Source organism: Anser anser (assembly GCF_964211835.1).
Source record: "Anser anser genome assembly, chromosome: 3".
Taxonomy (NCBI): domain Eukaryota; kingdom Metazoa; phylum Chordata; class Aves; order Anseriformes; family Anatidae; genus Anser; species Anser anser.
In genome coordinates, this window is record NC_139722.1 from 77165523 (window position 1) to 77181483 (window position 15961).

The window sequence follows — 15961 nt, forward strand, 5'->3', positions numbered from 1 at the left end:
GATGCTTTACTAAGCCATGTCATTAATCATAACGTTTGGTGAAGTTTGTGAAGGTATTCTGTAAGAACCCCGAGTTCCCCTTTCATTTAAAATTTAGTAAATTGAATGGAACAAATTTCATGACAAGAAAAAGGAAAGACATCTGAAATGAAGATTATGTGTTTTGAATGGAAGCATACCTATCAAATTGAGATTTAACCAGTGAAGTACCCTATATTATATTTTGGTTATATGAATGATCTTTTTTTTTTTGTTCTTTTACTTGATGTCTGAATGTTTGGTTCTCTCCAGCTCCCATATTTTTTCCACTGAATTTGACTTTATCCCACTAGAAGTTGTGTTTTCTTCCCTCTTTATGTCTCCTAAGTGTAACATTTATCTTGAATAATAGACAAGATAAATAATCAGTTTTAAATAGAATGGATTTATAGATAGAAAACAAAATCCAACAGACTTAATTAATTCCTATATCAAACAGGCTTCTTTTGTGAATAAGTAATGCTGGGAAAGACGAACAAACAAACAAACAAACAAAACCAAAAATGACTACAACAACAAAAAACCAACATTTAAAAAGTGCCTTACAGAAGGAAAAAGTCCTGCTTAATTATCAGTTCCCACACCTCTACTGTTTGGTAAGGCAGAAATCACGAGTCCAAAACGTGCAAGGCAAAAAAATTACTGAGAATTCAACTCATCAGTGTGTAAAGTGTAGGGGCTTTGATCCAGCAAAGCACTGAAACACATGCTTGTTTTTAAGCTTATGCTTTCATCTGATTTAGTGAGAGCACTCTCTTATCCTACTTGCCAGGTTTTTTGGAAGATGTTTGTTGCATTTCTCTACACCACACAGGATTAAGCCATAACTTAAAGAACATGCTGTCCAGTCTGAAGCTATTGTTATTTTTCTGGAGAAAATGTCTTAATGTAGCAGTAGAATTAGTTTCTGACAGTCTTTGTTCTGAGAAGTTTGCTCACAACAAAAGGAACCCTTCTGTGGACACAATAGCTTGATGATTAGAGCACTCAGCTGAGGAGGAGAGGACCTAGGTTCAACTCACTGATCCAAACCAGACAGAGCAGGGAACTGAACCTGACTCCCTAGTGTCAGAGATTAGGGTGTTCCGCTGGGATAATAGCAACCCCCTGCTCTGTCTGGTTTGGATCAGAGAGCTGAACCTCAGTCTCTCCCATCTCAGCTGTGTGCCCTCATCAGCAAGGTATTTGGCCAATGGAACAGGGTGTTTTGCTCTTTAAAAAAAAAAAAAAATTAATTCTGCACCAGAATAAAATCCAAATTACCCAATCCTGACACTTTCCACATGATGGAATTGTTGTTTTCTGGCCAGGCCGAGAGAGAGAGAGAGAGACTTTGTGGTCACATACTGAGGGAGCCAGAAGCAATAAGAAGATATAAAACCCCTTTGTCTCTGCAAATGCAGCTAAAGATGCAAAGAGATTCAGACACGTTATCTACATGGCTTTGGCAGGAGCAGGGAAAACAAAACCACCAGAAGCATCCTCATGGAAAGCCAGAGCTGTCTCAGTGACCCACAGTTTTGTTTGGAGGAGAATGGTGGAGGAGGATTTGTCCTCTATCAGCATCAGTGCAGTGGGGGTGTCTGTGTCAGAGCACAGGCTGTCTGTGAGAGTTCACCTGAAACTTCAAGCGGCTATTTTCCCCACTGTTTTCTGTGCCTCTCTTCTCTCCCTTGGTTTTCTACCTGGTCCTCTCTAATTTCCGTGCTTGTCTCCTCCTTTCACTGCCCTTTCTATATATTCACATCCTTCTGAGTCCCTTAAATTTTGAACTTCTCACACAGAGAAATTGTTCTGGCCTAATTTTTTTTTTTTTTTTTTTGTAATGGCACATGTAGTTGATCTCTGGCACAAATCCCTCTGTGACTGTGCTCATATCAGTTGACAGAAATGGATGGGTTTTAGCTGTTTATCTTGTCCTCGTAATACACACACACATATCGAATTTCTTAATCTAATCCCAGGCATTTTTAAAGGTTTAAACATCTTTATTCTCCCTACCTTATCTTCTGCATTCCATTTCTAAACAAGCAGTAGTATTTCTTCCTTTTTTTTTTTTTAATTTATTTTTTATGAGAATTTAGCATTTGAACCCTTTTGTAGTCATCTATACAGGATTTAATTACTCTAGTCATATGAAGTTCACGGACATGATTTTGAATGAGTGCTTTACTCTCATTCACTTGAGATGGAAAATGACCACTACTTACTACATCAATATTGGAGTACACACATTTATATCGAAGAAGTATTCACAGGAGCATTAGGATGGAAATGTGGAGTGAATGAATTATAATCAGAGTCATTATTTCAGTTCCATTCACCCATAAGCAGGCACTTGCTGTTGCAAAATCCATGTCTGGAAATCACATTTTTCTTGTTTCCATCTGTCGGAATTTATGCAGCAGCAGATAGCAAGATGCCAGAGAACCCCTTTTTTATGTTGCTGTTGTGTTGTCAACAAATGAGATTTCATAGTCTGCTCCAGAAATAAGACACATGTTCCTATACTTGTGTACCCAAGCTCAATGTTACATCAGTTCCAAACAGTCCTTATCATGTCAGCCTGTGAATAAAGTGGGGTCATTTTTTTTTTTTTTCAGAACAATTCTGTCTGTTGAAGAGTACTTCTCCATATCTTTGTCCCACAATTAGTAAGCCTGAGAGGGTTTTCAGTTTTCAATACCCTCTCCTTTCATCCTTATCGGACATTACTTGCTAATACTAAATGACTGACTCTGGGCAACCTGATTATCATTGTGCTAAAGGTTGTAGAGTGGGCTTCTGCACAAAATATAATGAAATCCAGGTTTTGACAAGGCTGCAGCTAGGTTCCCAAGCAAATCTAGGACGTGCAGCACACAAGGGAAACAGACCACACTGTACACAATGAAACTAGCATACAGTGTAGTGGTCCAGTGAGGAAACTGTCCTCATAATCCATAATGGAGTGCTATCATGTAATTGGATCTCCATGGTGTAAGATGACCCAAGGCACTTTGTAATCAAAACAAAGGCCGTTAACTATTTTACATGAAGTCAGCTGCATTGCATCCCTCCTGGCAGACACTTTAGAACCATAATTACATTCATCTCCATCTTTAATTTACTCCATTGTGCTTCTGTCATTGCAGGATCTTTGCTACCAAGCACTATGTGTTCATTTCTTCAATGCTTACTGTAAATGGCAAATTAAGCATGGCATCGGTTTTAACTCCGAATTGCCCTGCTCTTGGTGGGATAAAGTCAAGCTCATCATTACTTGAATATTAGTTTATTGTGGTTTAACGAGGGACACTATTATATTTGGCTTGGGGAATCCAATTCCAGACAGATGCCAACTTGCAAAGAAAGTTTGTTTGCAATCCTGCTAGAGGTAAAGAGCTCTCTTTCAGTCCTGGAGAAGTGAGCTGGGTAACAGTGAATTAGGAGTGGATCTTCATTTTTAAACTAAATGAACAGAGTCTAATTGTTAAGGCCTGAGCCTGCAATTTGTCACAGTATCCCCACTTCCTTCAGCAGGAATTAAGGATGTTTCATTCTTGCATAATACCATACCTTGTAAAAGTTTCATAATGAACAATTGTGTGGATGTATTTATGCTTTTGTATTAGTCATTTTACAGCTTTTTTATTTAACAAAGGATGAGGCAGTGAGATTTGAAATGTTATTTGCAGAGGAAGTCTGTCGTGTTTAATGGAGAGTATCCAGGAAGGAAACAACTGCCAATCTCAAATTAAATACTACGTAAGAAAATGGATAGATTTTTGTGATGCCAGGTTTCCAAGGACTAGTTCATTCCATAGCATTCAAGTAATACTTTAGTGCTTCTTGCTGACTCGTTTCTCTTCAGTTACTTACAGAATTTCCATTTTATAAACCTCTTTTAATCACTGCTGTAAAAATTCATTCTGAGTTAAAATTTATTATATAATTAATGATCCAAGAAATAGCCGTCCCTGCCTCTCCTTATTCCCAGCTCCCCTCTGTGTTTGCAATCCAATTTCTAATTCTTTTATCTGCAATTTATGGAAGTGAGGGAGAAAAATAATCAAATAAAATTGATGAAAAATTTACTTCTAATTCAAGTTCAGTTCTTGTAGGTATCTGTATAAGCAAAATCTAGCATGGGTTAGATTCTGATAGTTCACCTGACTGCTTGCAATCTATCTAGATCTTCTGCCTCCCTTCTGTTACCTCCTTCCCCGTCTCCTTTTACAACAATATGTTTGGTGCCCCTGTAGCAGTGTTAAATGGTTATAATTGGTGGTTCTGCCACTGCTTTCATCTCCAGGGTAGAGACACACCACATCACTGCATCTTTAGGACTTCCCATTTGTTAGCCACAGGTAGGGTTGCTCTGTATCATGTCTACAATTGGATTTAGAAAAAAAAAAAGACAACAAAGCAGTGTTTCAGAAGTGCACCTATCATGTATGTATGACCCTTTGAGGTGTTGAATGGTGTTTTTAAGAAGTGCTGTCTTTTACATCTCCATCCATCCCATGTTATGACAGAATAAGGACCGCAGAGTAGCATGAAAGCTTTGCTTTTCTCTGAACACCTGGTACCACTCTGTGGGCAGGGACCCTTCAAAAATAGCTCTCATAAATTTGTGCTTCTGGGCTGACTGAATTTCTAACTCAGCTCTGAATTTCCTTCATCTTTTTGCTTTAATGACTGTAGCTTTAATTTTACTTTAATGCTCTTAGCATCTGAATAGAGAGCTTTCTTGTGGCATTAGTTGAGAATGAATACTTTGGGGATTTTTAGCTGATGCCTCCAATGATAACAGTCTCAGTAAGAGATATCCAGAAAGTTTTCTAGAAAAGACAGTTTTTCAGGCACATTTCCAAGGAGCAGGCTGCTTAGATTAATTAAGTAATGTGAAAAACATCCCCACTAAGCAAGTCCCCATAGTTCAATTTTTCCAGCAGGAGACCAGAATCATGCACCTTATTTGTGAGGTCACTTCCATAATTGCAACAACAGACTTCTTTTGTAATAGCTTTTCCTTTTTAATGGATATTTAAATAGAGGTAATTAAATATGGTTATTTATACCCATCTCCTGAGAGGTAACATAACAGCACAATGAAAATACAAGTAAATTAGACGTAGCAAATTTCTGTTAAAAAAGATTGCATTTTGACTCCCTGAGTAATATTGGTTGTTAATTGTTAAGACTCTCAGAGTGATAACGTGGAGATTCAGATGCCATAACATACTATACAAAACTGGATTTCAAAATATTTAAATTTAATAAGCTATAGTAGAAAGTGTTACTGCAGTCAGAAATACCATCTGTATATCTCAGGGACAGGTAGTCATGAAATATTACCATATTTGTAAGGCAAACTTTTCTGAAAATTGGATCCAGTTGTTTTTTTGCTTCTTGACCTTTTTGGGTGCCCATTACTAATCCTGAAGCTCTTCTGTCTGTGTCCTAATCAGTGGGTTCATTGACTTGTGTCATGGTGCAAACACTTTGGCCAAATACATTGTGTTTCTTACACTGGAACTGGATCCACATGGCTATATTGCAGATCATGTTCTGGTGGCAAGGTGACAAGCATCTAAAGGTTAGGAGTTTACATTGGCTCAGGCTGAACATAAATGTTCATAATTTCAAATTTTCCTCAACGTACTGAAATGTCTTTGGCCTCTAAAACTGGCATAGATAGTGTATAGGCAGCGACTACCTAATAAAAACATCAGCTGCTTTGTGTCCAGATAAGCAGCAAAGGAAGCAAGAACTCCTTATTTGAGTTTTCAGACCTTTTTCCTGGACTTAGTCAAACTAGGAAGGTAGGAGTCCACAAAATAATGTTTAAAAAGGCAAATAAAATCCACAGACCTTCTCAAGTTCTGCTTTGTATTTTGCATGGCATTAGAGAGAATTACAGTTCATCTCTTCCTGTTTTCACAGTGAAATCCCTGAACAATTAGAAGCAAGAAATTTGCTTCTTAAATCCCTTTCAAACTCTTACAGAGGAATAATCAAACTAACAAGTGGTAGTCAAAAGTTAGTCATTTCACATTGTCTGTGTTATGCTATGACATTCTAATTTTATTTTCCTTGTTTAATAATAATATTTAAAGAACTGAAATAAATGGAACGAGCTGCTTTTCCTATCAGCCTAGCTCAATTTTGTTATTCAGTTGCCTGCAAAAACTGTTTATAGGATCATACATGTTTCTGTTATGAACATTATCCCTTCTTTCCACAACATTTACCTGGAAAATAAGAGTAGTTTGAGCCTAAATGAACTTACAAAACAGACATACAGAATTCATCACAAGCAGCTTTACATTATCTGAGAGCATAGGTTAGTGGTCTAGGCTTCCTCAGTAGGGAAGAAGAGATACATTTTGAGGGAGATCCTAACCTATCCTGTTCTAAGAAAAAGTCTAAGGAAGTTGGCTGTGTTGAATGTGTTCCTTTATACCGAGCTTAGATAATGGTTATGGGTGAGACACTTCATTTCAATAGACTTAAATTCAGCAAATCCCACTCTCTGCACTTTGGTATGATATGAATGTCTGGGATCAGAGGGTAGGGCCCTGAAAGAGCATCCCTTGCTGACTCTTCTGTTTCCCCACCCCTGAAATTTGAACAGAAAGATCATTTTAAAATAGTAACAAAAACAAAGTTAATAAATAAACATGGAGAATTGAAATCTGATACCTGCACTTTTCCAGAAATAATACTTCTTCCCTGTAAGACTTAGAGCTCTGTGGCTACAAAGCAACGGACCTGTAGCTCCCCTCCAGCTAACATCCGTTCTGTCCTTTATTATTTTTGTGCTGGTCTGTTCAGGACACAAAAACCCTGACTGCAGTGCTACAGGGAAAAACATATTGGATTCTTCCTCAAGACTTGCCATCAGCAAGATCTCTGGTCAGTCTTAAGGTTATAAGAATGGCCTTGTCTTGGCGCTCTGAAGCACAGAACAATTTAAGAAGAAATTAGAAGAAAGGTTAAGAGAAGCTGAATATATAGGGAGAGGTGATATCTCATTGCTAGGCCAAAAGAATACATTTGGAAGAAAAGAACCACAAAATTTGGATAAGCACAGATACGGGAGAATATGGATCGGAGTTTAACTTAATTCTTTTAATGTGTAAGAGTATTTGAGAAAATAAAAAAAAAAATTAAAAAAAAGCCAATACCTGAGGGATGTTAACAAGGAGAAATGATGATGTCCTCAAATCCTGTAGGATAGAGAGAGTAAGAGGGAGATAATTACTGTTTGTGAGAGGTTACCCAGAGGTGCAGTAAGGGAAAAACTGTAATGAGCCATAAAACCACTGACTCTGTTGAGGTCATGATTTTAGTCTCCAGCAGAGTTACAAATTTCAGTTCCCAGACTCATCTTTGGAAGCTTTTATTTTTTATTTTTTCCTTCTGGAATGGGGCTCAGGCATAGCTCAGGAAGTCCTCCATAAAATGAGGAGAGCCCTGTGCATAACGAGACAAACACAAACTTTTTGTGATTTATATAGGTCAACAGAAATAAAGTCATGAACTTTACATATACATTTGTATAGTGTAAGAGTCCAAGAAAAAGTATTTGTCCTTCATTTTCTGCTTTCCAAGCACAACCACTAGCACTGACAAATCTTGTTAAATTCAGTTTTTACTTATACCACTCTTACAGTAGAGTCCAAGCTGCAAAGGAAATATCAATAGTTCTGTTCATTCTGATTTCAGGCAGATCAAAACTTATTTATAATCTACAGAGATATTTCAGTGTTTGAGCACACTGCTAAGTCTGATTTTCATATAAACAAAGAGGAAGTGAAAGGGGAATTTTAGATTTGGTAGTCAGAAGTTGCCATACTTTTAGTTACATTAGTGACCGACTCAAGAGAGTTTCCTCCGTTGCAGGAAGATTAATGTAAACTCCCTTTTAAAATGAATAATCTTATCTATTGTATGAACATTTAAAAAAAAATGAACATGTGTTTCTTGCTGTAACTTCAGATGTTCAGTAAAAGATATTCTTCCAAGATTGACAGTAATAGATTATTATCAACCAAGCAGGAACCTCCAACTTCAGAAGGTTTACAGGTACCTATCCACAGATTAACTCCAAAAATCTATTATTCATATTAATGTAAGATATGTTTATGGAGACGTATATATAAATATGAGGTATATAATAATATAATGAAGATTCTTTGATTGCCTTTATGCTGTAGTTGAAATGAGGTGCTTGTGTATTCTCTCCATTTGTGGTATGTATTTGTTGGTCTAAGGTTTACTCTGAGTAAAACTATCCTTAAAGCAAACACTCAATTTTGTGCTACATCTCTGAACCTGTAGGGTAACTCCATGTGGTTTCAACTTCAACACTTTGACAAAAAATTATTATTTATGTAAGCTGTCAAATCCACACAGGACAAGCAGCTGCACAAGAAAAATTTGTAACACTTAAACCATAGTAAGAAACATAAGGCTCTCATAACAAACTGTGCTTTCCCTTTCTCTATTTAGTCCACTAAGAGTGAATTATTCATTATAATCAAGCTAAAGCTCCCCTAGTCTTGCCATTTCATCCGCAAGTTTGTTGAAAATTAAAGCTCAGCATGAAGCCTCCAGAGAATTATTTTGAGTTAATAACACCTGCAAAGAACAGAGATTTCACTGTGAGGTAAATTGCTGTGTGATTGCCCACACATCAGCAAAAATTATAATTGGGAGAAACTGAATATTTTCTCTGTATTTAACTGGTGAGGATTTTGTGGGGTGTCATTTTATGTTAAGCAGTAGAGTTATAATTTAGAATGTTCCACAGCAACAGATAATGTTTGTTTTAACAGCAAGATTTCTTTTCTATGAGAAGACTTCTGTTACTGTCAGCTGCTATTGCAACTTTATGCAAAGCACATTTAGAAACCTTTCTTAATCTTGGGAAAAAGTGTCAGAGATTGGCTTTAAACTGTGGATTTTTTTCCCCCTGTGATTTCTTGTGAATTGAAAAGTTAATTCTTTCTCCTACCTAACTGTACCTCATAAATATTAAGCTAAATCATGATTTTGATCCCTACATCTGTAGCATATGTATGCACAGCAGCTCCCTGGACAGCAGTGGAAACTACCCAAAGCAAACTTTTTTGTTTCTTACAGATGATTCAGGAATACACTAATAACTGACATGAAAAAGTCAGATGGTGCTCCTAAATCAAATTGGATATTAACATTATCATATATCCCAAAAAGAAAAGAGAAACAAACAAACCAAAAGTCAAATTATCTTGTCTCCTTATTGTGCTGCATTGTTATACACTGAGGTATTACTGTCTGCAGTTTCCAAGAGCCCTGTATCAATTCACAACGCATGTTTGGAGTAGGATTCAGGCTTCTGTTTTATGACAGTAACAACCCCAGCAAGAAATGGATGAAGCTTGTATCACTCATGACAGTTCTACGTGGGCAGCCTTGGAGAGAGCAATTTTTGCCTGTGCTTTGAAGAGAACCAGCTCTGGTCCTCCAGCATAGAATCTGTGCTGGCAAGATGTAGTGCTGAACTCAACAGATTACTTAGAGACTTGGTTGCTTTATTCAGGCACATTGCCATGCAGCGTGGCTGGATGTGCCTTCTGGATTGGAGCAGTTTGGGCTCTGTCTGCTCATCTCTGGGTGGAAGGGCTTTTGTGACTTTCAAAGTTACAGGGTTTCATTTAAATCACAGTGCACAACTTAGTTTGACCTTACTTACTAGAAAACTCTTTGTTCTAAAAGAGTATACTTCTGAACTATGTACTGAATACTGCCAGGAGCCTGTTGATACGCTCCTCTGTCCCTCCCTATTAATCTCCTGCCACCTTTATCATTTCTGTAGCTGACAGAGATAGCTCAAGAGCTTGTCTCACTGAACTCAAATTTAGGATTGTAATCATAGCTATGTTTTTTTGTGTGTGTGTGTTTTTGTTTTGTTTGTTTTGGTTGGTTGGTTTTTTCCCTTTTCACTCCAGTTGTAGCAGAAATAAAAGCACACCAACAAACAAACAAGAAAACAAAATAAAACAAAAAACACCAAAATCCTGGTTAAAGACTAAAGGAAAAGGAACATTTCTAGGAGAGTGACATCTGGTTTCAGATGGGTACTTTTAGTGCAGTGGAACTTGCTTCACTGAATTCCTGTCATATGCCTTTCATAGTTACTCAATAAAATATCCCTGGTGCAGAAGGCAAACTCATAAGAGATAGGGAACTCATAAATTCATAAATGTGTTGGACAATAACATGTAATGGGTGCTGCTGCTGCTATGCATAATAGCTGAGTTATTCTTACTGTAACACAGCTCAGGGCTAATATAACACAGGTTCATTTCTTTGGATCAACATGGGATGTATTAAAAAATAATTTGCTGGGCAAGATGAGGCTTTTCAGGCACAGATAATTCTACTACCTGCTCCAGAAGCCACTGAGAAGTTTAACAAAATAATAAATACCTTCTGATTAACTTATCTTCCTTTCCCACAACCCTTCAGAGCATTTTCCTTTTTGACTTCCAAGAAGAACTGTAGGTAAGTGGGCTTCCAGCACAGAATCAGCTGTGAATGGTGGCCTCTAGCTTCAAGCTTGTGATGTCTGTGTCACTGCTCATGGATCATATTAGAATTTAACTCAGCTGTTACAGGGCTAGGTGAAGACCTGGTGTTTGGCTCAGGGCTATAGGGAAGAAGAGAGGAAGCAGGTGTGCTGTATAAGCATACCTCCATGTGTCAACAACCATTCTCTTGTCAGATGGATTTATCTGCTCCAGCTGCACTGCTCTAAGAGTGGATCTTTCAGTATACATTTATCTAATGTATTATGTGTATGAAATGCGCTGTCAGTTTCTTTCAGACAAAAGTTTTGTAGCATAAGGAATGTAATTATGTGGATGATCTCGCATCACCATAGGTTCCCACAGTGTGATCCAAAGAACCATCTAACAGCATCCTATTTTGCTAAGTACTGTATAGTGGTAATTAATTCCTAGAGAAAAGCGAAAGAAGAAATGAGTTGACTGCCATTTTAAATATCAGAAAAATGATACAGTAAGAGAATGTGTGTTGAGAAAACCAATGGTAGTTCAGAGAAGCAAAGGTGGAAATCTGAAAGAGGTGTTGTGCTGTGGGTTTCTAGTCAATGTTTCAAATGGTCTGTGTGATGGACAAACTTCTATTATTTCAAAGCTGCTCTTTTCAAAATGTGAAAACATGGATAAAGCATCTTAAAGAGGTAAGAATAATGCCCCATCTGAAAGAGAGGACTCCAAGGTATACAAACCACCTTGCTAGACATCAAAGGGATGCTTTTCTATTCCTGCTCTATGATACAGATATATGCCTGAATTTAGGTGTTTTTCTTTGAATTAGGTTCTAAATTTTTCCACCATTTATGGGAGTTCTGTGTACATGAATCGCATCTATCTCTAACTTTGAAATACTGTTGGAAGTTGAATGTCATAAAAATAGGAGACAATAAAAAAAAAATCTGTTGTTTTTTCTAGGTTGTCCAGGGGCCAAGAAGAATGAGTTCCTGACGAGTGTTTTGGATGCACTGTCCACAGATATGGTGCATGCAGTCTCTGATCCATCATTGTCTTCTAGCCGGTGGGTTTCAGATCCTTTTTTTTTTTTTTTTTTGTCTTTAAAAGGACTCTGGCAGTGGTGAATGAATTGTTAAGAACTTTGAGAAGTAATTCTTCTCCTGCCTTCACAAAGGGTAAATTTCCAAGAACCTATCTATCTAGGATAGTTTACTTCAAAGTTACCACTGTGGAATATGTCCACTAAATAGAGATACACCTGATGGCTGAGTTCTCATCAGCAGCACAACTTAAATTTATCTGTAGCTTCTGGTGCAACTGTGCCTTGGTCTTTGTTTTTCTTGTCAGCCTTTACTTGATGAATATGTGCTGCCTTCCTGATTTATGTTTTGCCTACTTGCTTCTAAAACAAATAAATGCTTTCAACATCCATAGGCATAATTAAAAATACATAAGTGTTGGCAAACTTTGGGCATCTGCAGGTCAGGTGCTTACTACCTGAAAGGAGGGGGCATTTATTATTATAGCTCACCCTGTAATTCAGTACATTTTGGTGTTTTATCTGAAAGCATCCATCATGGGTTGTAATTGAGTCTAGGTATTTGGTGATGTTGACTGTTGACATACTTCAGTTATGTATATTATATGTTTTCATGTTCCTGCCATGTCTGTCTTTCGTTTATTTCTCTCTTCAGTTTTCTTTGTTTAAGGAAATGAAAGGAGAAGGTGCAATGTTCTGAGAACTGTGCTGACCTCAATACAGCTTAAGAGAATTAACTAAAAGGAGACTATAGCCCTTTGGATAAAATTTAGGATGCAGTTGGCCAAACTGAAAAGAGAAGTATTCACTGCAAGAAACTAGTAGCCAAAAGCAGAGAGGCTTATGTAGCAAAACATCTAACAATGCTTTAACTATTCAGAAGCAAAGGAATAACCCGGGGTTTCTGTATCAGAATAAAGACTTAACACCTATTTTCTGTTTCAGGGTTTCAGAACCTGATCCAAATCACACTCTGGAAGAGAGAGTAGTCCACTGGTATTTCAAACAACTAGATAAAAATTCCAGTGGTGACATTGGAAAGAAAGAAATCAAGCCATTTAAAAGGTTCCTAAGAAAGAAATCAAAACCCAAAAAATGTGTGAAAAAGTTTGTGGAATACTGTGATGTGAACAATGATAAGTCCTTGTCAGTTCAAGAATTAATGGGTTGCCTGGGAGTAACAAAAGAAGAAGGTAAAGCAGAAACAAAGAAACGCCATAGTAAGAACCTTTTCTATCTTTTTGTATAGATTTTTCAACCTATAGCTTTTGCTTAGGGTAGATGACAGGAAAGCAGCTTCTGGGTATGCAAATTAACACTTTGCTCTGAGAAACAAAAGCTTTTCAGCCCATTAGATGCTTGTTTGTTCGATATATGCTTCTACATTTAGAGCAGGAAACCTAAGAGGATACAATACCATTGATATCATATCATTATTGAAATGCCTGTTCAATGTCATTATAGTGATGTGTTCTGAATGAGTGCAAGTATCACACCCATGCTTTCCTGGATTCCTGCTGGGAGGCAAAAACATTGTTGAGCTTTCTAATGACTTATTTCTCAAATGTGGTTTAGAGATGATGTGAGGAATGTGGTCATCTACCAAACAGGTGGGACAACTACTGGTACACAGCCAGTTACCTTGCTGCAAAACTGATAGAAAGAGGAACAATTATTTACAGTGTATAACGGTCCTTGCAGAATTCAATCACACAATCCCTGAAAAAGAAGAAGAATCTAAAATATTTTGTAAACAATAGAAGAACATATACAGTAACTCCATGCTGTAAGAAGCTGTAGAAAATGAATGGGGGCAAATTGTTCTGTTTGCTTTGGACCCTAAGATGAAGCCAGGAAAGTAAAATAAAAGAGTCATAGGAAATGAAGAGCATGGCAAGTGGGAAATGGTTATATTCAAGTATAGAAAGGGTATGTTGCAGAAAAGAGGAACAGCTCTATGTTGCACTAATAAAGTAAATTGTCCATGTCTCACAGAAATTGATCTCTCAAAACAAATATGAAATCAAGATTTTTTTTTTCTGATATTTTGTGGACTTAATAATAATACCTTGCAATTTTCACTTATGCAAAGGTAAAATACTGTATATGAGGGTGGCTGAATATTGTTGTCTTTATGCTATAAATGTGGAAAAAAGAAATGTAACACTTTATTTTTCGTTTACACTATTTGGTAATCCAGTGTCTTAAAACGGAGGCCACTATAGTCACTTCATATTTTAACATCCACCTCAAAACAATTTTATCCTGCTGTAGCTAGCACTCTTTGCTTTTATACTAGGTGAAATTGGGTCTGACATCATTGATCCAAGACATAAAGGAAAGCTATAGCAAGATTCAAACCAAGATCCATTTTTTCCAGTGCCCATTCCAGTGGGAAAAAAAAAAATTAAAAAAAAAATAGGATTCTCCTGCTTCCCATAAACTACCCGTTTCAGAATAGTAAGTTTTAAAATACATTAAATTATATGAAGATCACACACATTTGGCTGAAGTAATAATGATTCTTATGCAGAAGAGTGCTTCTCCCCCAGAAAGCTCATAAATATAAGAATATTTGTTTTGGGAAGGAAAAAATACTTTTGCACTAAGAGCATCCAGTTGGAAAACATTTCTAAACTAGATCATTTGGTTGCCTTCCTAACAATACATGTTTTTAAGACAAGACCATAAAATAGCTTTTATTAGAATATCAGTATTTTTTTTGTCTCTCCTGCTTTAGTAGTTAAAATTTCCTTACTGATAATCCTTTTACTTGCACAAAAGGATTCAATCACCACTTTCCTAGGGCTAGAGTTATATTTCTAGGAATAGGTGAGACCCTGTCACCTGAGGTATGAAAGCTGAGATAAGGAGGTGACTGTGTCACTCTGTGTGAGACCCAGGTGTCTTGTGAGAACCATTTGAAGCAATGTAAAAGCCAGAGAGCTGCAAAACATATATTCTTAAGGGAATGGTAATTTCTGAAGCATTTTTTAAGGTCCTCTTTAGTTTGTCTTTGTCTGAATGCAGCTTGATTGACTAGCAAACTGACACAGAAAACCAAGAGGGTAAGTTCTTCCCCAGCCTCCCAAGTTTGCTTGTGAAATTGAATGAACCAGCAGACTGATATAACTGGTTTATTTTTATCAATTTTTATTTTTATTATTTCTCTCTTCTTTTAGAGAACCATCTTGGATTTTGACACTAAGCAGAAACTTAAAAGCCAGCAGCAATAACCTTGCTGTTTTACAGATTAAATGTGAACAACATATTTGGCTGCTAGAGCTGTTCCTGTGCAATATCTTTAAGTAAAGTGAATACTTCCAGACAGTCTTTGCTTTTACATGCTTCTTTCCCACAAGCATAATAGGCTATATTTACTCCTAAAGATTTAATAAGTTTGAAATACTCAATACTGAATAGGTGCAGTCTGTCCAAAGCAAATGCCATGTATTAGCTGGTCAGAAATGCTGTTATCCAGCTTTCATATGAAAGAAGCAATGCTGATACTGAGGAAAGGGAAAAAAAAAAAAAGAGAGAGAGAGAGAGATGTTTCAGTTAAAGATGTGTAATATTTTCTCATTTATTTGAAAGCTGTGCAGTTACCCTGCTCTAAAAATTGCTTTTTTTCAAAATGAGGGCTTCAGTTCTTAGGATGCTACATATAACTTGCAAGTCATGTTTACAATGTTTTCTTTTCCCCCTTTTAGCAGCCCCTAAAACCAACACTGAGAGCACTTCATCCAGCAGGCAGGTGAGTATTGAGGAGAGCAAAATCTCCATTTCTGTATCATTGCAGCTTCAGAATGCATTAGTCTGCTATTCTACAAGAAAACATAGATCAGCATCCTAATTAACAAATCTTGGTTTTGTTTTTATCTAAGAAAAGTCATTCAGTCAACTACAGGTGCAGAGTAAATGTACCAAAATGCAAAGTGGAATAGACCTGCCTGTGGATGTTCCTAGTAAAGTGTAGTGACATCCAGGCTAGTGATAATTACATGACTGTAACTGAGCCTTCATATAAGTCTTCTGCATTCCTGAATGACAGAATTCCCATACACTTTTAAAAAGTGTGCTGCATCTTCATTCACCTTTTGCTTTAACTGAATTCTGTTAACTTTCCTGTGTCATACCATAGATGCAAACTTACAGTGATTGAAATTACTCTTTGTGCAAGAAGCCATGTATTTCCCATACCCTATGAAAATCTATATATTCTGTGAGTACCACTGAATTGTTCTATAGTGGTTTTAGATACCTTTTAAGATCTTAGTAGAAAGAAAAGAGCTGTCACTTTGAAATGCCTTTGCTGACTCTGTAAAATGATGCTGGA

General features: G+C 36.9%; 1 protein-coding gene across 6 annotated transcripts in view; it reads left to right on the forward strand.

Moving 5' to 3' along the window:
- The window catches only part of SMOC2 (SPARC related modular calcium binding 2), a 148317-nt gene that overhangs the window by 128363 nt on the left and 3993 nt on the right, over window positions 1-15961 (forward strand). For 2 of the 6 annotated variants that reach the window (XM_083830719.1, XM_083830723.1), the window contains exons 10-12: window positions 11547-11649; window positions 12571-12845; window positions 15339-15379. In XM_083830719.1, the coding sequence (XP_083686845.1) occupies window positions 11547-11649; window positions 12571-12845; window positions 15339-15379 (419 nt within the window). Of the gene's footprint in view, window positions 1-11546; window positions 11650-12570; window positions 12846-15335; window positions 15380-15961 lie in introns of all 6 variants that reach the window. The other 4 variants (XM_083830718.1, XM_083830722.1, XM_083830720.1 and 1 more) reach the window with 3 other exon arrangements.